Below are 25,076 nucleotides of genomic sequence, written 5' to 3'. Positions count from 1 at the left end.
TTCCTGCTCTTCCTCCCTGCTCTGTTCATAGTTGCTCTCATTATATCAAAGAAGACATTTGGTATTTGTTTTTTAGGGATTGGCTAGCTTCACTAAGCATAATCTGCTCTAGTGCCATCCATTTCCCTGCAAATTCCATGATTTTGTCATTTTTTAGTGCTGTGTAATACTCCATGGTGTATAAATGCCACATTTTTTTTTATCCATTCACCTATTGAAGGGCATCTAGGTTGGTTCCACAGTCTAGCTATTGTGAATTGTGCTGCTATGAACATCGATGTGGCAGTATCCCTGTAGTACGCTCTTTTAAGGCCTTCAGGGAATAGTCTGAGAAGGGCAATAGCTGGGTCAAATGGTGCTTCCATTCCTGGCTTTCCTAGGAATCTCCATACTGCTTTCCAAATTGGCCACACCAATTTGCAGTCCCACCAGCAATGTACAAGTGTACCCTTTTCCCCGCATCCTCGCCAGCACTTGTTGTTGTTTGACTTCATAATGGCTGCCAATCTTACTGGAGTGAGATGGTATCTTAGGGTGGTTTTGATTTGCATTTCTCTGGCTGCTAGAGATGGTGAGCATTTTTTCATGTACTTGTTGATTGATTGTATATCCTCCTCTGAGAAGTGTCTGTTCAGGTCCTTGGCCCATTTGTGGATTGGGTTATTTGTTATCTTATTGTCTAATTTTTTGAGTTATTTGTATACTCTGGATATTAGGGCTCTATTTGAAGTGTGAGGAGTAAAAATTTGTCTCCATGATATAGGCTCCCTATTTACCTCTCTTATTGTTTCTTTTGCTGAGAAAAAACTTTTTAGTTTAAGTAAGTCCCATTTGTTGATTCTTGTTATTAACTCTTGTGCTATGGGTGTCCTATTGAGGAATTTGGAGCCCGACCCCACAATATGTAGATCGCAGCCAACTTTTTCTTCTATCAGACGCCATGTCTCTGATTTGATACCAAGCTCCTTGATCCATTTTGAGTTAACTTTTGTGCATGGTGCTCTCGGGATTTCAGTTTCATTTTGTTGCATATGGATTTCCAGTTTTCCCAACACCATTTGTTGAAGATGCTATCTTTCCTCCATTGCATGCTTTTAGCCCCTTTATCCAATATAAGATAGTTGTAACTTTATGGATTAGTCTCTGTGTCCTCTATTCTATACCATTGGTCCACCTGCCTGTTTTGGTACCAGTACCATGCTGTTTTTGTCACTATTGCTCTGTAGTATAGTTTGAAATCTGGTATCGCTATACCGCCTGATTCACACTTCCTTTCCTCTTATATAAGGGAAATTGCATGGAAATGGAAGGAGACCCTTAGGGTTATACAAAATTACATACAAGAGGAAGTGAGGCGAAAGGGAAAAATAATACAAGGGGGAGAAATGAATTACAGTAGAGGGGGTAGAGAGAGAAGAGGGGAGAGGAGGGGAGGGCAGGGGGGATAGTAGAGGATAGGAAAGGCAGCAGAATACAACAGACATGAGTATGTCAATATGTAAATCAATGGAAGTGTAACTGATGTGATTCTGCAATCTGTATACAGGGTAAAAATGGGAGTTCATAACCCACTTGAATCAAAGTGTGAAATATGATATATCAAGAACTATGTAATGTTTTGAACAACCAACAATAAAAAAAATTAAAACAAAACAAAACGAAACTCAATGCCAAAAAAAAAAAAAAAAAAAAAGCACAGGCGAGGCTGTTTGTTCTCTTGTTGGCTACTTGTATCTGCTTTCAGAAAGGTTATTGTTTTCAAGGATCTTAAGCTCCAGGATTAGGACAGTTAAAAAAAAAAAAAGACTTAACTGACATATATAGAATATTTCATCCATCAACCAGCAAATACACTTTCTTCTCAGCAGCACATGGATCCTTCTCTAAAATAGACGATATATTATGCCACAAAGCTACTATTAGCAAATACAAAAAAGCAGAGATACTACCCAGCATCTTATGAGATCATAATGGAATGAAATTAGAAATCAATGATAAAATAAAAAATAAAAGCTACTCCAACACCTGGAGACTAAATAATATGCTATTGAATGAAGAGTGGGTTGCAGAAGAGGAGATTTAAAAATTCTTAGAGATAAATTAGACACTGATACAACATATTAAAAATCTCTGGGCCACTATGAAGGCAGTACTAAGAGGAAAGTTCATTGCATGGAATTCATTCCTTAACAGAAGAAAAAGTCAACAACTAAATGACCTAACATTACATTTCAAAGTCCTAGAAAAATAAAAGCAAATTAATACCAAAATCAGTAGAAAACAGAAAATTATTAAAATCAGAGCTGAAATCAATGAAACTGAAACAAAAGAAACAATTGAAGAAATTGACAAAACAAAAAGTTGGTTCTTTGAAAAAATAAATAAAATTGATAAACCTTTAGTCATGCTAGCAAAGATAAGGAGAGAGAAAACTCAAATTATTAACTTCTATGATGAAAAAGGAAATATCACAAGAGACACAACAGAAATACAGAAGATAATTCGAAATTATTTTGAAAACTTGTACTCCAATAAAATACAAAATTTCAAAGGCATCGACAAATTTCTAGAGTCATATGATTTGCCCAAATTGAATCAGGATGATATGCAGAATTTAAACAGATCAATTTCAAGCAACAAAATAGAAGACACCATCAGAAGCCTACCAACCAAGAAAAGCAGAGGACCGGATAGATACATAGGAGAGTTCTACAAGACCTTTAAAGAAGAACTAATACCAATACTCTTCAATTTCTTTCAGGAAATAGAAAAAGAGGCAGCACTACCAAACTCATTTTATGGGACCAATATCATACTGATTCCAAAACCAGGCAAAGACACATCAAAAAAAGAAAACTTCGCACCAATGTCTCCAATGAACATGGATGCAAAACTTCTAAATAAAATTCTGGCAAATTGAATACAAAAACATATCAAAAAGATAATACACCACTATCAAGTGGGGTTCATTCCAGGGATGCATGGTTGGTTCAACATACAGAAATCAATAAATGTAACTCATCACATCAATAGACTTAAAGGAAAGAACCATATGATCATCAATAGATGCAGAAAAAGATTTTGACAAAATATAGCACCCCTTCATGTTCAAAACACTAGAAAAACCAGGGAAACAGGAATATATCTCATCATTGTAAAAGCTATCTATGCTAAGCCCCAGGCCAACATCATTCTAAATGGAGAAAAATTGAAATCATTCCCTCTAAAAAACTGGAACAAGACAAGGATGCCCTCTTTCACCACTTCTATTTAACACAGTTCTTGAAACACTGACCAGAGCAATTAGATGAAAGAAATTAAAGGGATACGGATAGGTAAAGAAGAACTCAAATTTACACTACTTGCCAACGATATGATTCTATACCTAGAAGACCCAAAAAAATTCCCCAGTAAACTTCTAGAACTAGTAAATAAATTCAGCAAAGTAGCAGGATACAAAATCAACACCCATAGAAAAGCATTTCTGCATATCAGTGACAAATCCTCTGAAAGGGAAACAAGGAAAACTACCCCATTTACAACAGCATAAAGAAAATAAACTACTTGGGAATCAACTTAACGAAAGAGGTGAACGACCTCTACAATGAAATCTACAGAATGCTAAAAAAAGAAATTAAAGACCTTAGAAGATGGAAAGATCTACCTTGTTCTTAGATAGGCAGAATTAATATTGTCAAAATGACCATTCTACCAAAAGTACTATACAGATTTAATGCAATCCCAACCAAAGTCCAATGACATTCCTCACAGAAATACACAAAAGCAGTCATGAAATTCATCTGGAAAAATAAGAGACCCAGAATACCTAAAGCAATCCTTAGCAAGAAGAGTGAAGCAGGTGGCATCACTATACCAGACCTTAATCTATACTACAAAGCAATAAAAACAGCATGGTATTGGCACCAAAACACACCAGTAAACCAATGGTACAGAACAGAGGACATAGAAACAAATCCACATAAATGAATCTCATATTAGACAAAGGAGCCAAAAACATATATTAAAGAAGAGATATCCTCTTTAACAAATGGTGCTGGGAAAACTGAAAATCCATATACAACAAAATGAAATTAGTCCCCTAACTTTCACCACACACAAAACTCAAAAAGTATATCAAGGACCTAGGAATTAAACCAGAGACCTTGCACCTAATACAAGTAGGCCCAAATCTTCATCATGATTAGCCCCTGATTTCCTTAGTAAGACTCCTATAGTACAAGAATTAAAATCAAGAATCAATAAATGGGATGGATTCAAACAGAAAAACTTCTCTGCAAAAGAAACAATCAGTGAAGTGAATAGAGAGCCTACAGAATGGGAGCAAATTTTTACCACAGGCACATCAGAAAGAACACAAAGAACTCAAAAATCTTAGCACAAAATAAATACATGAATGAATGAATAAATAAATAGCCCAATCAATAAATGGGCCGAGGAACTGAACAGACACTTCTCAGGACATACAATCAATCAACAAATACCTGAAAAAATGTTCAACATCTCTAGCAATTAACGAAATTCAAATCAAAACCACTCTACGATTTCATCTCACTCCAGTCAGAATGGCAGCTATTAAGAATACAAACAACAATAAGTGTTGGCGAGGATGTGGAGAAAAAGACACACACATTGGTGGTGGGACTGCAAACTGGTGCAGTATGAAGATTCCTTGGAAAATTAGAAATGCAACCACCATCTGATGCAGCTATCACACTCTTTGATTTATACCCAAAGGACTTAAAAACAGAATACTACAGGGACACAGCCACATCAATGTTTATAGCAGCATGATACACGATATCTAAATTGTGGAACCAACCTAGATATCTTTCAGTAGATGAATGGATAAAGAAAACGTGGTATATATACACAATGGAATATTACTCAGAATTAAAAGAGAATAAAATCAAGATAAATGGATATCATGGTAAATGAAGTAAGCCAAATCCAAAAAACAAAATGCCAAATGTTTTCTCTGATATAAGGATGCTGATTCGTATTAGAGATGGGGGGGGTGGCAACATGTGAGGAATAGATGAACTTTAGACAGGGCAAAGGGGAGGAAGGGGAAGGGAGGAGGCATGGGGGCAGGAAAGACGGTGGCATGAGACGGACACCATTACCCTAAGTACATGTATGAAAACACAAATGGTGTGACTCTACTTTGTGTACAACCAGAGACATGAAAAACTGTGCTCTATTTGTGTAATATAAATTGAACTGCATTCTGCTGTCGTATATAACAAATTAGAACAAATAAAATAAAATAACTTAAAAAATAAAGAAAGTGAAGACATACTGGAACATAGAATTTACCAGAGGTTTAAGGAAATTGGGAAACATATCAATCACAGTAAAAAATGGAAGAACTATTTTATAAAAAGCAATAAAATAGTCTGGACATGAAAGATCCATTTGAGATTGGTGATCATCAATGTCTAATATTATCTATTTAGTCTTGAATTCCCTTCAGCAGAACATGGATCTTCAGTGAAAGAGAAAATATTGGATTTGTATAGGACTGAATTTTGTCAGCTAAGTGCAAGAAATATACAAGAGGGGTGTGGTGGGTAAAATAATGGCCTTCAAAAATATCAACACCCTAATACCCAGAACCTGTGACACCTTACATAAAAAAAGGAACTCTGCAGATATGACTAAAGAGCTTGTGATTAAGGATCTCTCTTGTAAGGAGATTATTCTAATTTTACATATGCTTATAGTGATCAGGAAATGCTTCTTAGCATTTTTGTATCCAAATACCTAGCCCAATGTTTGCACATAGTGCACAATTAATGTTTGAAGAATAAATGAATGAATTTATTTATATCACTCTTATTAAAAGCTACTCTTAAAAAAGATCCAACACTGAGGACAAGAAAAGCAACTTGAATTACAACAGGCACAAAAGTAGTTAGAGGGGATAAAACACCTTGATTTCCCATCTCTTCCTGCCCACTTTAGGAAAATTACCAAATGAAACCTTGAAAGAAAAAAATGTTAAAGATTGCTACTCTCTGACTTTGCACACAATAAAAAGTGGAAAAGGGATAGAAGCTGGAATCTGAATGATGTGTATTTGTTAGAATTTTTATATATTAAGAAAGTTCTTTACCTCCCTCTTCTATTCCAAAACCAGAGGTAATGAGAGGTAATACAACTGAACACCTATTACATATCTGCCTGCCCAACACCTATTACATATCTGCCTTCCCCCATTCCACATGGTATACTCACTATGGTTGTCACAGGCTTACAAACTTAACTTAGTCTAACCAAAGTACCCCATCTCCCTGATCAAAATGAGTGATGGGTTCAATCAAAACTCCTACCAGACTTTCTGCTAGCAGTAAAAGAAATGTTTCATAATAAAAGAAAATTAAGTTGGAGCTGCCAGCAGCTTTAGCCTCCAGCCACCAGCATAGGCACACATCAGAGGAAAGCATAGACAAGAGAAGAAGGCACAGATTTGATGACATTATTTTCTGCATCCAGATTGTTTTCAAACAGAGAAACCAAATAGATCCCATCCCCCACTCTTATTTTATTTGATTTACTACTTCAAAGTAGACTTTGTTCAATTATAATAGCAAGAACACTAATTTTAAAAAGCAGGAAACACTTGCCTCCAGAACTTAAATACACTATGCAGACCCAGCTAAACTACTATTTATCTAACTCAATATGAACTGTTCAGTAAACCATAGTTACAACTCTTCTTTTCCTCTTGTCTAGGTTTCTTAGTAGAACTATTTAATAGAAAACACTCTAAAACATAGAAAGTTGGCTCTGGACAGACTTTATAGACAAGATTTCTCTATCAGATGGAAAAAAAGTAGATTTCTAGTCTCTAAGGTTCCCCCTAAAACAAATATCCACATTGCCTTTTCTTTTGCACAACTATCACCAGTCAAAAGCCAGAACAATATAGACACACCCAGAGTCTTCTTAATTCATGTCAAGAAGGGCATAATATAATGAATCCAAATCCAAGGCCCAACTCACAAACCAAAATTTACTATTTATTCTGCTACCTTTCCAACAATTACTAATAGGGCATTATGTAAAATTGTGGATGTGTAACCGACGTGATTCTGCAATCTGCATTTGGGGTAAAATTGGGAGTTCATAACCCACTCAATCTAATGTATGAAATATGATATGTCAAGAGCTTTGTAATGTTGTGAACAATAAAAAAAATTTACTATTTAAAATACATGTAGTCAAAGTGAAAAATAGAGAAGAACTATGAATATGTTCCCCAAAGAACGGATTAAGTAATGAGAATAGGCTGGGCATGGTGGGCGCACTCCTGTAATCCCAGTGGCTAGGGAGGCTGAGACAGGAGGATCACAGGTTCAAAGCCAGCTTCAGCAACAGTGAGGTGCTAAGCAACTCAGTGAGATCCTGTCTTTAAATAAAATACAAAATATTGCTGGGGATGTGGTTCAGTGGTCGAGTGACCCTGAGTTCAATCCCCAGTATCGTAAAAAAAAAAAAAAAGAGAGAATAAATAATAAATATTTTTCCACACCCAGATACTAATAACTTTCAGTCTACTGGTAAAGAAACAGCCTAAACTAAAGATGAAGGTAAAAGCAGATCCAAATTATAAAAAGTTTTTACAAAATTATTTCAGCACATAGAAGCAGAATGTTTTGCTAATTATACTCATATTTTTTAAATCCTGTCATTTTTATTCAAATTATTATATGAAAAAAGTCCTCATTCCCCATAAATTACCAGCAACTTTACCTTGCTTCTTGTTTTCACTTTTGATTTGCTTTTCTGTTTTCTTTTCAATTTCTTCTTATTTAAAATTTTCTTATTCCTAAAAATTAAAAAAGTGGACAAAATAATTATGAACATTAATATAAGGATATACAAAGCTATTAAAAATAGGTATCACCAAAACAGACATTTGAATATTTCACTTACAAACTTTCCATGAAACAGGATACTCTGCATATACATTAAGATACTATCAAATAAATAGCTATTGAGTTGTCTGCAATACTGGACAGCTAGGAAATACATTAAATAATAAATAATTATAAAATTTGAATTTTGCAAAAACAAATTTTACAAAAAATAAAACATGAAAAAGGTATCAAATCAAGCTTTTTAGAACTTTATTAAACAGTGGGGATTGCTAATAAACATCAGTCACGCCCCCCCCCCCCGCCCAAAAAAAAAAAAAAAAAACTGCTTTCTCTGGGAATGAGTTACACTGCAGCAAAAAGAAAAAAAGAAGAAAAAAAACTCAAGTCACTTTTTACTGAATTAATATACGAAAAATCCTGAACGCATACACTTGTATATCCAGCAATGAGTTTTTCATTACCTCACATCCTTAAGACTAAAATATTTTTTGAGAAAAAGGAAGTCTCTGAGTGACTCTAAGAAAGCAGGGGGGAAAGGTGGTAAGAATAAGGATTACAGTGGAAGAAACAAGAGGCAAGGCAAACAAACATTTTATTTTCATTTCACTTAACATTTTTATTTTCACCACACTTAGATACTCACTACTAAGTAGTGAAGATACAAAATGAAAAAGACAGTTCTTGCCCTGGAGGAGCTCAGAGACTTGAATAGAAAGCACAGTATAATAATCTAGCAAGAGGATACAATAGCTATTAGATAAAAAGAGAAGGGGTTAAGAGCGGTGAAGGGGTAAGGATAGGACAACTACAAGAAGACAGGGAGATGGGGAGGAAAGGAAAATTCTAGATGACTACAAGGAGATGGGGAGGAGAGGAAAATTCTAGAGGACTAAAGAAGTCCAGTTCTTAGACCTGATAACTGGTAGAAGCAATGACAGAAAAAGAGTTTTAAGCCTAGGTCATTTGTGGGTAGGGAAAGTCCATTTTGAAGACATTTGAATTTAATATACTAAAATGTCAAGACAGACAAGAGCAACCAGCATAAGAAAATTTTATCCTTAACAATTCCTCAGGCTTCTCTCCTCCAATCAAAATAATCACAAAATCTTGTCAATTATATCTTTTAATAGTTCTTGATTCTGTCCACAGCATCTCTACTGTGGTAACTAATAATATAGTTATCACCATCTTTTGTCTGGACCACTGACAAACCTTCTTAACTTACTTCTGCACATATATATTTATCCCCCTTCAATCCATTCTTCACATAGGAACTAGGTCACCTTTAAAAATCACAAATCTAAGTGGGAACTTCCCTCCATTTAAAACTCAGTATCTTCTCAATTCTCTTAACATAAAATCTAAAAGCACTGGCACTGATTAAAGTATCTTCCAGCAACCAATCTTGGCCCACCTCTCCAGTTTCACTCCACATTCCTCTCTAACTTGTTCAACATCCTCCAGCTACAATGACATTTCTTCAGTTGTCTGAACCTATTGAGCTCTTTTGGTGCTTTCACAAAAGCTTCCCCTTTGCCTGAAATTTTCTTCCACATCTCCTGTTACCCACTACTCATCTTTGAATCCCCAGCCTAAGTGTCACTTACTCAGGAAAGTATTTCTAACTCTATAGACTGGGTAACGTTCCCTAACATGCACATTCAATTCATTTTTCATTTTTGTTTCAAAATTTTTTATAATTTATCTCATAACCTATAATTGTAATTTTATTTGAGATTATGATTTAATGCATCATACCCTCACCAAACCATGAGCTCCAACAATACAGAGGCCATGTGCATCTTGTTCACTGCCTATCCTCTTTGTCCAGAAAGGCACCTGGAACAGAGTACTCAATGGTATTTTGAGAGAAAGAGAAAATAAAAGGGAAGGAAAAAGAAGAGGGTTAAAATGAGAAAATTCAGAGAAATAGAATAAACCTTACTTCTAGACAAGCAAAATAAGAGAGCAAAATAAGAAGAGGATTAAGATTAGATTCGTAGATAACAACAAATCATTTAAAGGGTTTCTAGCCAGAAATATCCACTGAAGAGTTATTTTACATACATGGGGTTATTTTACATAAATTTTGGTGGAAAGGATGTAATATAAACAACATATATGGCTGACATTTCTCTAGAATATTATGAAACAAATTAAAGAAAAAAAGGTGGCTGACAGTGTTGAATGCTAAAAATGAATAGATACATCTAATTATATAATCTATCCAACTTCCAAACAATGTGGTAGCTTTTAATTGATTGAACAATTCTAATGAGTCTGAACCAACCAACTCTTGCATATAGGCCATCTGAAGAACCAGCTTTCCTAAAATTACTTACAAAATAACTTTAACTTATTTTAATGTGTTCATTGACTTGATTTTTTTTTTATAAGCACAGAATTATAAAAAAGATTCAGCCAGGCACAGTGGCATACCTGTAATCCCAGCAGCTTGGGAAGCTGAGGCAGGACGATCACAAGGTCAAAGCCAGCCTCATCAACTTAGTGAGAACCTGTCTCTAAATAAAATATTAAAAGGGCTATGGATGTTGCTTAGTGGTTAAGTGCCCCTGGGTTCAATCCCTGGTTACACGCCCGCCCCCACACACAAAAAGAAAGAAGGAAGCAAGGCAGGAAGAAAAAAAATCCAGAAATAAACAGAAAATTATATAAAGAAAATCTATTCTCATCATTGGAAAATAATACTATTTGCTAGTAACGTTAACATTCCATTATACGATTATATCTAAGAATGAGTAAATTTTTCATATGTGAGGATGAACAGAGAAAACTCTAGGAATCATCCTTACACACTAACAATTGACTTTTGAATTTCTAATTTTATTATTTAGGATTTTAAATTTTAAGTCAATAAGAAGCTTAATGAAGAGTATATGGAATTGTTCCTGAGACTTTTAGTCTTCTCAAAAAAAAAGAACCTCTACCCACTAGATCTAAAAGAATTATAGCTAAAAATAAAAAGTAAAAGGAAAATGCCATATTTACCATTAAATATTTACTTTAAAAATTCAAAGGAAGAATTTATCTTAACAGCTACACTCTTGAAAGAAAACCAAATTCTTCTGCAATGTAAGAACAAATGGATTTTACAAGTTATTCAGTGATATAGATCATTAGTTTCTCTATCAAAGTCTGTTTTCTAACAAAAAGTCAGTCATAATATAACTTTAAAATTTCTCTCATTCAGATCTATTTGTTCATTTGTCAAATAAAGATATGAAAGAGATTATCTCTGAGGTATCCTCTAACTCTAAAATACTAAGATTTTGATAAATTCAAATTTACACAATTTCTGGAATAAAGTTTTCAATCTTTATCTTAATTTTACTTAGTAATGAAAACTAAAAAATTCCTGTGCCAATGGTCTAAAGCAGGAATAGGTGAAACTGTTCTCTAAAAGGGTAAGAGTAAACTATTCTTACACTTTGTGGGCCACAGGCTCTCTGCAGCAACTACTCAACCACTATAGCATGAAAGCAGCCACAGAAAGCACATAAACAGATTGAGTGTGGAGGAACCCAACATGGCGGCCAGCGAGGAGGCAGCACTTTCAATGCCTCCACAGTAACGGGATCAGAGAGACCCATTAATACACCTACATGATACCTGCTGAGAGTATATTATAAAATATCTTCCTCTTTAATTGATAGAATAAGTACAAAACAAAATAAATACAGGAAAATTTTAAAACAAGACTAATAAACTCAACCTAACTGACTATACCTAGAAAACTAAATCCAACAACTGCAGAATGCATCTTCTCTTAAAATGCCCATAGAACATTTATTGAAATAGATGATTTGCTGGACCACAGATCAAGTCTCAACAAATTTCCAAGGACTGGGTCAGAGAACTAATCATAATGGAAATAAGAAAATATTTTCACTTAAATGAAAATTAAATATGACATCTAAACTTGTGGAATGCAGGTATAGCAATGCTTAGACAAAATGCATAACTTTATTTTTTTAGTTTTAGTTTTAGGTGGACACAATATCTTTTTTTTTATTTTTTTAATGTGTTGCTGAGGATCAAACCCAGTGCCCCACACATGCCAGGTGAGCGCGCTACCACTTGAGCCACATCTCCAGCCCCAAAATGCATAATTTTTTGTACATACCCAAATGTAAATGCTAAAAACAAAAGAGATTGAAAGTAAATTACTTAGGCTTACAATACAAGAAGATAGAAACAGAACAGCAAATTAAATACAAAGAATATAAAAAGAAAAAAAATTAAAACAGACACCTATGAAACAGAAAGCAAAAATTCAACAGAGAAAACCAAAGAAAAGTAATAACTGTAATAAATCTCTAGCAACACTTATAGGAAAAAATTTAAAAGCATAAATTATCAATGTGAGAAATAAGAGAAGATACATCACTACAAATATTGCCTATAAATTTGACAATATTAAACAAACAAATTGCTTGAAAAAAGTTCTCAACACTACACAAGTAAAAAACAATGTAATACAAGAACAGAATTAATAAATCTTTTTAAAAAATTAAATCTCTAATCAAAATCTTATTCACAAAGTAAATTCCCACACTCATGGCTTCAACTGGTAAATTCTTCCAAACATGTAAAAGAATTTACTGGCATGTTCTTTCAAACAATATTAACCTCAGGCTAATTCTTCCAGTGACTATACAAAGAAAAAAACACTTCCCAACTCATTTTATGAGACTAGCATAACTCTGACACCACAATTTGAACAGGAGATTTTCAAAATGTGAAAATTTTAGCCAATGGCTCTAATTAACACAGAAGCAAAAATTCTACATAGCCAAAAGAGGAACCAACCCAAATATTTACCGAATAGTAAATGGATAATCAAAATATCTATAACAGAATATGATTCAGACATAAAAATGAAGTAGTGATTTTCGCTGCAATATGGAAGATGCTTAAAAACATTATGCAAAATTAAAGAAACAATGGTTACAAAAGGTCAAAATTATAAATTTCCATTTATGTAAAATGTTTATATAGGTAAATCTATAAAAATCAAGAAGAAAATTAGTAATTGCCAGAAGCTAAAAGGAGAATAGGGAGTGACTGCCAATATCTACAGAAATTTTTGGGGGGTAACAAAAACATTCTAGTTGCACAACTTTGTTAATATATTAAAAATTACTCAGTTGTATATACATTTTAAAGGTTGAATTTTATGGTAAGTAAATTATCTCTCTATAAAAAAGTACAAGAAAAAAATCATTCAATAATTTTATTATCTAGTAATATAAAAAAGATAATATATAAGATACAAATTTCAAATAAACAATAACAGAATAAACATCAATCATTTAAACAGAAGCAGAAAAAGTTAGTTAATAAAACTCAAAAGCCACTGATGATGAAACACCTCAGTAAACTAGGAACAGAAGAGAATTTACTTAATCAAAGATTATCTACAGAAACTGGGATTGTGGCTCAGCGGTAGAGTGCTCGCCTAGCACAGGCGGGACCCGGGTTCGATCATAAAAATAAAGGCATTGTGTTGTGTCCATCTACACCTAAAAAATAAATATTAAAAAAAAGATTATCTACAAAAAACATCCCTACATTTAACACTATACTTAGTTATATTCAATTATGAAAATTAAATACTCCCACAAAGTATGAGGAAAATGCAAGTATTTATACTGTCATCACTTCTACTTAACACTGTACTGAAGGTCAGTAAATGAAGCAAAAGAAACAAAAGTCTTAATGGTTGAAAGGTAAAAAGTAAGCAAGGCACAGTGGCGCACATCTATAATTCCAGACTCAGGAGACAGAGGCAGGAGAATTATAAATTCAAAGCCAGTCTCTACAACTTAGGGAGGCCCTGAGCAACTTAGTGAGACCCTGTCTCAAAATAAGAACAAAAAGACTCAAGATGTGGTTCAGTGGTAAAGCACCTCTGGGTCCAATCCCCAGTACAAAAATAAAAAGAAGAAGAAGAAGAAGAAGGAAAAGTAAAGTATTTTCATTTCATTTGTACATAATTATATTTATAGAAAATGCAAAATAATTCACTAATAAAGAATTTATAAGAGAATTATAAAGGTCACTGAAATCAAAAATCAATTTTTAAAAATCAACCATTTTATTTACTAAAGTTTTTCTATAGAAGCCAGACTTATTCTCCCATGTAATTAATTCATCACTATGTTCAGGCATCACTGAATAAATAAGAGGGAACAGTAGTCTGGTTACTATCCAGAAAACTTTTACATACTTAACCTAGCATGCTAATTTGTAGGAAGAAAAGAGATTTTAACAGTTCAAATTGATTTGGGAAACAGATGCAAACAGACTTCCTATATATATAGCTCAGTCTCTGCTATGATTTAGATATGAGGTGTCTCCCAAAAGCTTATGTGAGGCAATTCAAGAACATTCAGAGGTGAAATGATTGGGTTAGGAGAGCCTTATTCTAATCAGTAGTCAATCCATTGATAAGGATTAACTGAGAGGTAACCATAGGCAGGTACAGTGTGGCTACAAAAGGTAAGTCACTGGGGGTTTATATTTTGTTCATGGTAGGGAGCTCTCTTTGCTCCCCAGTGACCTGTCCTGAGCTGCTTTCTTCCTACTTCCACCATGATGTTCTTCCTCATCTTGGGCCCAAAGCAATGGACTTAGATCTCTAAAATCTTGAGTGCCAAATAAACTTTTCCTCCTCTAAAACTTTTCTTGTTAAGTCTAGCAACTAAAAAGCTGACTAAAACACTCTCCACCTTGTCTGAAAGTCTTCACATGGGGAAAAGATATAAATAAAGATACCTTGGCAGTGGCAGAGCAGCAGATGAAAAATGAGAGAGGGGGAATGGGGACAGGATAGAAAACGAGGGGAGAAGTCTCTGAAAAGTTGTGACTATAGACTATGCTCCATGCAGATTATACTCAAAATACAAATAGCCTAGACAAGCCACAAAAACACAAACCACGAAGCAACTGTAAAACATTCTGAAGACAACATTTCATCCCAGGTCTCAGAAAAAAACCCAGATTATAAGAGCTAACAAATAACTAGGGACAAACTCACAAAAGGTACCATGACTGAGAACAGAAGAAACAAAAAATAGACACAAACAAGACCTCAGATGGTAGAATTTTCAGATGGTTTAAAAGACCACTATGTTTACCAAATTTAAAGAAATAAAATACTAAAATATCTCCAATGAAGAGATTCCATTTGAAAAAGAATCAAACTTCTGGAAGTGAAAAATATAATAACTGAAACTAAAAATTCAATAGATGTATTTTAAAGCATACCAGACACAGCTGAATGGAGAATTTAAAATGTAGGGGGAAAATAATTTTTTAATCTATAATTCTGCCCAGGAAGAAAAAAAGGCTGAAAATATGACTCTAGACTTTTTCAAAGTATGAAATCTCCTACTACTCATCATTCCCCCACCCCAGAAGACAGAGCCCTTACCCTAACCAACTACAACTTACCTCTCATTCACTAGACTCCATATCTCAATCACCAACCATCAGATTTGCCTTACTACTTATATTCCCTTTCTTTACACTGTATTGCAGTCCATATCCATCATCAGAATACTGATCTAGAACTAGTTATGTTCTCTAACTATAAAAGCATGCCCACACCATAAAAAAGTTACACGTTTCTAGCCACTTCAATTCCTACTCATCAACTCAGAACAGATTTAACTATCAACTTGATAAAATGTAGACACCATTATGAATGTTTACTTTCCTTTCATCCATCTTGGCATAATCTCTACTAGGACTTCATTAATTATCCCCCGTTTCATTCTTATTCATTCAGTGATTCATTCATAATCTCTCCCTCTCTCCAATTTCTCACCTCTTTCAGCCTACTGGGCAAAAGAATACAGAATTTACAAATGGCCTGGTTCAGATGTAGGCTCTGTCATTTACCAGCTTTGTGATCTCGGGAAAGTTACTTAAACTTTCTGTGTCTCAGTTCTTTCATATGTAAAATAGGATGAAATAGTATTTCTTTCATTGGATGATAAAGCACTTAAAAATTGTACCTAGGAGTGCTTTAAGCCAAATTATATTGTTATATTGTGTATTATGTACTTGTACAAATATGTAACACCAATTTCATCAGTAGGTACAACTACAATGCACCAATCAAATAAAAAAAGGTGGGAAAAAATCCAAAACAAAAAGACTTATAGTATAAGTATTTTTAGTAAGTGTTAAATAAATTTTATTTATTATTAGTCCCCAAAAAGAAGACTTTGAGTCAATGATTCATGTGCAGTAGCTGTTCTGAGAGATAATTCTTCAGGAAAGGAAAATAACAAGTAAAAGAGGAAAGAGAAGGAAGTAAAGAAAGGTTACATTATAAAACCTTTTACCCAGATGTAAAAGAGCTTGACCCTACTGGACAACTCTCATAAATGGTACAGAAAATGGCTCAGAGTTATCCCAACTTTAGGTGAGAAATATGAAGTATTTACCTATCAATTTTCCATCTATTATTTGTTGAAATCTTCTCTGAAAACACAAACTCTCCAGCATTTCTGGACTGCCCTGCACAGATATCAAGCATGGCACTTCTCTGACAGAAAGTCACAGATATTTACAGTAAACAGTACAAAGATAAATAAATACCAAAGGGATACAACTATGACTCTAAGAACATGTGCTATAGTATCTCTAATCCAAAAGATAATTCTTTATCCCCTTCCCTAAGCTACCACTCTCCTTTCCTTTCCAACATGATTTCTAAATACCCTACTCCCTTCTTCATCTAACCTTACTATAGCACTGAAATGTGACTTCTTCAGCATTTTGAAAAAAGAAGGTGAGGGTGAATGGATGTTAGTTCATAAATGATCTCTTAATGCCAACTTTGTGATCAGGCCTCAAACCTCTGTTTAACCTGAAGGAAAAGAGAGTTTGTAAGTAACAGTATGTTCATAAAGAACCCTTGAGCATAATGAACATAACGTAGCTGAGACAAGATTGGGAGAACCTAAGCAGAATACTTTTCAAAATACCATCTAGAGGAAGTTTAGCAACAAACTACAGACTGCGATACCAAATGAAATTTAGGTAATATTTGAAACCACAAGACTGAACTAAACAATGAAGAAAATTTAGGACACTGTCAGTTCATTTGTTGTCACTGTGACCAAAGTACTTGACAAGAACAACTTAGAGGAAGAAAAGTTTATTTTAGGTCTTGATTTCAGGTCTCAGTCCATCATCAGTTTACTTCACAGCTCTGGGCATTAGGTTGAGGCGAAAAACATGGCAGAAGAGTGTGGCAATGGAAAGCTGCTCAGTACATGGCAACCATGAAGCAGAGAGAGAGAGAAAGCAAGGATCCAGGGACAAGATATAATTCAAGGCCATGCCTCCAATGACTTCTTCTCGTCACACCCCATCTTGTCACATCTGCCTACAGGAACCACCCTGTAATCCATTCAAATTATTAATCCATCATATGGATCAATCTACTAATTAAGTTACAGTTCTCATAACCTGATCATTGCACCTCTGAACATTCCTACTTTGTCTCATATATATAAGCTTTTGGGGGATACCTCATATCTAAACTACAAAATACCAAGAATGTACTCCTAAAAAACAAGTTCCTCATTCCTTTGCATCTACAAGAAAGGCATTTTCCTTTCTATATTTGAAATCTAATTACCTACTTACATCAATATTCCTTCTTCATTTTCTAACACCAAAATATGTCTAAATCCACTCTATTCCATCAGTATCTAATGCCTTTTCTGAGTTTATTTTTACTGCAATTGCTTCTTTGACAGTGCCCTGCTTTGGGGATCTGCTCCTTTTGATTCCTCTTCTACAATGCTACTAGGGATCTGTTCAAACTGAAAGTTTAATTATATCACTACATTACCTAAAAACCTATGATGGTTCCACACTATTGTCATATAAAGCAATACCTGGAACAAAATAATCTGGTCCTAACATATCATTCTAGTCTCATCTCCTACCCACTTAATTCTCATTCACTAGCTCCCCAAACTTCAGTTACTGCCAATATTTGTGTTGATTTTACCTGAATCTACAAGGTACCTACACTGAAGTACCTACCTCCATTTATCTCAAGGGCCAGCAAATTATAGTTCAAAGTCCAAATCTAATCTGTGACCTCTTTTTGTAAACAAAGTTATACACAGCCATGCTCACCTGTTTACATATCGTCTACCAATGCTTTCAAACAAAAACAGGGTGAAATAGTTAAAACAGAGACTGCATGGCCACAAGGCTTAAGTATATGATTATATACATATATCACTGCATATATGCCATATGTGTACACCATAAAGAGTACTTATGTGCCATTAATGTATGATTTTATATACATAAGATAGCAAACAGTATTGGGTGTGATAAGTAGATCCTCAGAGGAAAATAAGAGACTGGGTCTCAAATAACATGAAGAAATAAAGACCCAAACTTGCCAAATTAAATAATGATCATCACACAGATTTCAATAGCTCGATGAATACCAAGTAGGATAGGATAAGCACACACCAAAAAAAAAAAAAAAATCCCAATTTTGCCAATGTGATCAAATTGCTAAAAATGAAAGAGAAAATTAAAAAATCACAAAAGGAGCTAGAAAAGAGTATTCTGATTCCAGCAAGATGGCATAAACAAAAGACAGCTTATCTTCCCCACTGTTTATAACAATACTTTGGGCAAAGTACAAAAAGAGAGGAAGAGAGAAAGGAGAAAAAAACTTATTTGGGGACTCTGAAAAACAAAAAACAGATTGTGGAAAGGAGTCAAACTTGAAAAAGCAACCCATAGGAGCATGAATTTCCCAATTTTATTTTTTTTCTCCTTTCTCTAAAGTTTTGCCTACAGGCCAGAAAGTAATCACTGCCCTACCAAGCAACACTCCAGTAGCTAAAAATCCAAGAGAAATCTCTTTCTGGCCAGGGGCTCCTGCATGCTGGAGAATGTGAAGAAGCCCCTTTTCCCACTTCCTCTGGCCAAAAAAAGAAGATTTCTCTTGGAAATTTCTGAAGGAATTTCAGAAGGAAATTCTGAAAAGAGAAAGACAGGGAAAGAGACAAATTAATCCTGTCCATAAACACACATATACATTTTGGACTTACACTGGAGTTGCACACGTATGAGTCAAACCATATCAACTACAAATTAATATTTGAACCACCATTGCAGAAGGCAAGACCAAATTTGTCGTCAGAACCTAAATGAGCTGATGATCTGCTAACTGAAACAACAAAAACCAATATTCTCCAGGGAATTATAATAAGCCCAGAGGACTGCAAAACATTTAACATCTAAGATACAACCCAAAATTCTTACAATAAAAAGAGAAAACTATGGTTGATTTCAAAAGAAGAGACAATCAAAAGATGCCAACTTTAAGATAATCCACGTTATAGCTAAAAATAACTTTAGAGCAACAACTATAAATATGCCCCATCAAGTAAAGGCAAAGACAACTGAAGTGCATCGAAAGAAGTTTTAAATTAAGAAAATTATTTTTAATTAGATTGAATATAACAAGTAAAATAAAAAATTTACTTCATGATTCAATAAGAAAATGAAAATGAGAATTCAATAAGAAATTTTTTTAAATTTTTAAAATTCAATAAGAAAATGGATCAATAAAAATACCTAATCTAGCTGGATGCAGTGGTGCATGCTTGTAATTCAATGACTCAGAAGGCTGAGCAGGAAGATTACAATTTCAAGGTCAGCCTCAGACTCTTAGAAAATTTAAAATTTTATGGTAATTGTACTGGAGTTGCTTTTTATAGTCCCCAAGTAATTTTTTCTTTTCGTGTGTGTGTGTGTGTGTGTGTGTGTGTGTGTGTGTGCATGCGCGCGCGCGCACAAAGTATCTAGTTGTAAACAATAGATAACAGATAAAAATTAGAGCAGAACATCTTTTAAAAATGGCAGAAAAAAATCCTAAAACAGATGAAAGACACACATGTACATATTCAAGAATTTCCGCATTCTTCAAAGAGGACAAACAAAAAGAAAACAATGGCTAGACACATTAAATCAAACTGCTAAACAGGAAACAAATTCTGAAAACAGAGAAAAATAACAAAATGTACAGGAGAACAGTTCAAGTTGCCAAAAATGTCTTGTCAGAAACCATAGAAATGAAAAGCCTAACAGTTTACTATAGTGCTAAGAGGAAAAAAGCACCTACTCAGAATTCTATGTCCACCTAAAATATCCATTGGGAATGAAAGCAAAGACATTCTCATAAAAACAAAGAAAGTTTATCCCCATCTGACTACTGTACAAGAAATGCTATTGTAAACATTAAGCTGAAATGAAATGTATCTTCAGGATTGAAGGAAGAACCACAGAAATAATAAATACACAGGTAAACAAAATAAAAAACATTTTTCTTTCAGTTCTTTAAAATACATGACTGTTACCAGCAAAAATGATAATATCATATGGTGAAGTTTTCAAAGCATGTAGCCACAATATATGACCACACACATCAGTTGGGGAGGGAGAATAAAAAGATGTATATGGTAAAAATATTTCTCTGTTTTCAGTGAAGCAAAACAACAATAACTCTAGGCTGTGAAGGGTTCGGTACGTATATTATAATTCCTAGAGCATAAAAAATTAACATAGGAGATATAATCAAAAAGACTGTTAATAAAATGTGAAAAAATAATCCAAAAATCACCATGTGACCCAGCTATCCCACATTTTGGTTTATACCCAAAGGAATCAGCATACTACAGTGACACAGCCACATCAATGTTTATTATAGCAGCTCAATTAACAACAGCTAAACTATGGAACCAACCTACATGTTCTTCAACAGATAAATGGATAAAGAAAATGTGGTTTATATGCACAATGGAATATTACTCAGTCTTAAAGAAGAATCAAATTATGGCATTTGCAAGGTGAATGGATGGAGCTGGAGAATATCATGCTAAAAAAACTAAAGGCCAAATGTTTTCTATGATGTGTGAATGCTAATTTACAATAAGGGTGGGAGGGCTAGGGAAAAACAGAGGTAGTTTGGATTGGGCAGAGAGAGAGCAGTAAAGGGAGGGAAGGGTATAAGGAAAAGAAGGATAGTAGAATGAATCTTATGTGCATACATGATTACATGACTGGCGTGATTCTATATTAGGTACAACCAGAAGAATGAGAAGTTATACTTCATTTATATATGATATGTCAAAATGCATTCTACTATTACGCAGCATTACAGAGAATAAAATCATGGCATTTGCAGATAAATGGATGAAGTTGGAGAATATCATGTTAAGTGACATAAGCCAATCCCAAAAAACCAAAGGCCAATATTTTCTCTGATAAGTGGGTGCTGATCCATAATGGGGGTGGAGGGAGGAAGAATGGAGGAACTTTGGATAGGGCAAAGGGCAGGCAGGGAAAGGGATGGGACATGGGGTAGGAAAGATGGTGGAATGAGATGGACATCATTACCCTAGGTACATGTATGAAGACACAAATGGTGTGGCTCTACTTTTATACAACCAGAGAAATGAAAAATTGTGCTCCATTTGTGTACTATGAATTGAAATGCACTCTGCTGTCACATATAACAAATTAGAACAAATAAATAAATAAATAATGAAAACTTTAAAGTGGGGCTGAGGTTGTGGCTCAGCAGTAGCATACCTGCCTAACATGCATGAGGCACTGGGTTCCATCCTCGGCACCAAAAAAATAAATAAATAAAGGTTATTGTGTCCACTTACAAGTAAAATACAAATATTTTTTAAAAAATAAAATAAATAAAAAATAAAAATGCATTCTACTGTTATGTATAACTATTAGAACAAAATTTTTAAAATAATCCAAAAGAAGTCAGAAAAGGAGAAAACAACAAAGGACAAAGAGTTAAATAAACATTAGACAAACAAAATGGCAGACCTAATACCAATCATATCACTAACTTAATTACATTAAATATAAATAATCTAAATGCTTCAATTAAAGGACAAAGTCTCACAGAGTACTTCTGTTTTATAATAGTTTGCAGAGTACTTTTGTTTTATGAGAGGATGGGCAAGGTAATATACATACTGCCCATTCGAGAGAAATTATAAATATAAAAATACAGACCAGTAAAAATTAAATGAACAGAGAAACATAAACATGCAAAAAGTAAGCATAAGAAATCCTGAAGGGCTATTTTATATTAGAAAAATAAAATGATCCCATAGAGTATTACTGGAGAAAAACAGAGATATCACAAGGAAAAAAATATATTAGTAATTTTTAACAATTATCAATGTATACAAAGATAATAACAGAGACAAAAGCAAAAATTGATAAAATTAAAAGGCCACAAATTGGTAGTTTTTAATATTTTTCTCTATTTTATACAACTAGACAAAGAAAATACAGACAAAATATCCAAACACTATCATCCAACTTTGTATAATTGATATTCATAGAATTCTAAATACAAATATGGCAGAATATACATTCTTTTCAAGCACCTACAGTACAATCACCAAGACAAACATATACCTGGGAACCAACATTTTGTAATGTTAAAAGATCAAAATGTGCATTAGAAAGTTACATATATACACAACACACAAATATATATAAGAAAACACCAAATATCTGAAAATTAAATAACTCTAAATAATGTATAAATCAATTAAGATCACAAAGAAAATTAGACAATTTTGTATGTGTGTGTATGTGTGTGTGTGGTGCTAGGGATCAAACCCAGTGCCTCATGCGTGCTACGCAAGTGCTCTACTTTAGAGCCACAACCCCAGCCCAACAATATTTTGAACTAAATTAAAAATACACATCAAGTAAAATGTTTGGTATGCTTCTCAAGCAGAGCTTTGATAAAAAATTAATAGCTTTAAATATTTATATTAAGCAAGAAAAATCTAAAATGTAAGTGACTCTAACTAATGAAACGAGTAAGGGGAAAAAAAGCTAAGCAAACTCAAAGCAGAAAGAAGTAAATTTAATGATAAGAAGAAAGTCAACAAAAAAAAAAAGAAAACAATCAATAAAATACAAAAGATAAAGTCAAAAGCTGGTTCTTTGCAGTTATAAATAAAATTGACTAACTGCCAGCTAGAATGATAAAGTGGCGGAAAAAAACAATGACGAAAATATTATCACAAAAGAAAAAGGAGCCATCACTACAGATCCCATGGACATTAAAAGAAAAATAAAGGAACACTATAAATGACTCTGGGCTCACAAATATGATAATCTAGATAAAATAGAATAATTCCTTGAAAGAGACAATCTGTCAAAACTCACAAAGAAATAGGTAAGCTTAACTGTCTATACTATTTGAAGAAAGTGAATCAATCATTAATAATCTTCCAAAATAAAAAGCCCCACAAGTTCATTAGTGAATCCTATCAAACTTTTAAGGAAGAAATCATATAAATTATCTACAATATCTTTCAAAGGACAGAATCAGAAGGAATACTTCCCAAATTATTTTACAAGGATAATATAACTCTAATATTAAAATCAAAGACATTACAACATCTAAAGACAATCAGTCTCTCTCATGAGAACAGTTCCAAAAAATCCTCAGCAAAATGTTGGCAAATCAAATCTTTCAATATATAAAAAAAAGTTAGATGCAACCAAATCAGATTTATCCAGGTATACAATGTCTGAAAAAAATTAATGTAATCTATCACATCAACAGGCTAAGAATGATAAGTTGCAGGCTCATATCAATAGATGCAGAAAAAGGATTTGACAAAAGCCAACCTCTCACTAGTGATAAACATAACTCAGTGGTAGAGCACTTGCCTAGCATGTGTGAGGTATTGGGTTCGATTCTCAGCACCACATATAAATAAATAAAGATCCCCCAACTAAAAAATATTTAAAAAAAAAACCTCTCAGCAACTGGAAATCAAGGGGCAATGCCTCAATGTAATAAAGAATAACTACCAATAACCCTACTGCTAGCTGGGCACAGTGGCACATGCCTGTAATTCCAGCTTCTTGAAGACTGATGCAGGAGGCTCTCCTGTTCCAGGCCAGCCTGACAACTATTGAGACCTTGCTGCAAAATAAAAAAAATAAAAGGGCTGGAGATGTAGTTCAGTGGTAGAGCAAACCAGAGTTCAATCCCCACTATCACAACAACAAAAACAACCCTACTGCTACATCACACTTCATGGTGAAAAATTAGAAACTTTCTCAGTAAGATAAGGAACAATGTAGGCATGGATGTATTCCCTCTCCATTCTTTATCAACATCAGACTAACAGTCTAAGCTAATAAAAATAAAAATAGAAATAAAAAAAGAAAAGGAAAGGAAAAATATACAGATTGTGAACGAAAAAATAAGCTGTTTGAAAATAACACGATTGATTGCAGAAAATCCAAAAGAAGAGATAAAAACTTGAGTAATAAGAGATTATAGTACAGTTGCATGATACAAGGTTAATATACAAAAGTCAATTATTTTCCTATTCCAGCAATAGAGTTTGAAATTTATATATATATATATATATATATATCTCCAGCCCAAACAATGAAATACACAGGCATAAATCTAACAAACTATGTACAAAAGCTATACGAAGAAAATGACAAAACTCTGATGAAAGAAATCAACAACAACTAAATAAATGGAGAAATATCTATAACTGTAGATAGGAGGGCTCAATATTATTAAACTGTCAGTTCTTCTCAATCTGATCTGTAGATCCAATGCAATCCTAATAAATACTCCCCAAAGATAGTTTCAAGAGCAAACTAACACTGACAATTTCTCTGACAATTTTTCCAACGTTATGGAAGATTCTCTTTGTCTCTGGCTAGCATTCCTGCTAGTCCAAACCATTTGACTGACCTCATGTAGTGGTCATCAGGACTTTCTCATGTCCCTTTACCATCATCATTGGACAAGGAGGTATCAAGAGATATTCCTCAGATCACCTACATACCAAACATCTGTGCTCTACTGTGTAACAGCAGTCCTTCCTCCTCCAGATAAACAGGTATATCATCCCTACCCAGAGACTTCTTACTGTAGAAAAGAAGACCCACATCTTTGCAGCAGCTGTAGCTTCAATTATAATAGGATTCTTGCAGCATCTTCTATTGGAAATGTTTCTCATCTGATAACAGTATCCTTTATTTCCCTAGCAGTCAGAGCTATGGAGA

The 25,076-nt window shown here is 33.9% G+C and overlaps 1 protein-coding gene across 3 annotated transcripts in view; it reads right to left on the bottom strand.

Annotated features, from left to right (window-relative positions):
• LOC308642763 (E3 ubiquitin-protein ligase MYCBP2-like) overlaps window positions 1-25,076 on the bottom strand; it is a 73,593-nt gene that overhangs the window by 39,293 nt on the left and 9,224 nt on the right. For all 3 annotated transcript variants that reach the window (XM_081282043.1, XM_081282045.1, XM_081282044.1), the window contains exon 2: window positions 7,777-7,852. In XM_081282043.1, coding sequence (XP_081138169.1) covers window positions 7,777-7,852 — 76 coding nt within the window. The remainder of the gene's footprint in view (window positions 1-7,776; window positions 7,853-25,076) is intronic.

Source organism: Spermophilus citellus, assembly GCF_964194105.1.
Source record: "Spermophilus citellus genome assembly, chromosome: 1".
NCBI lineage: Eukaryota > Metazoa > Chordata > Mammalia > Rodentia > Sciuridae > Spermophilus > Spermophilus citellus.
Note: the sequence above shows the minus strand (reverse complement) of the source record. Positions and strands in the feature narration are given on the sequence as shown.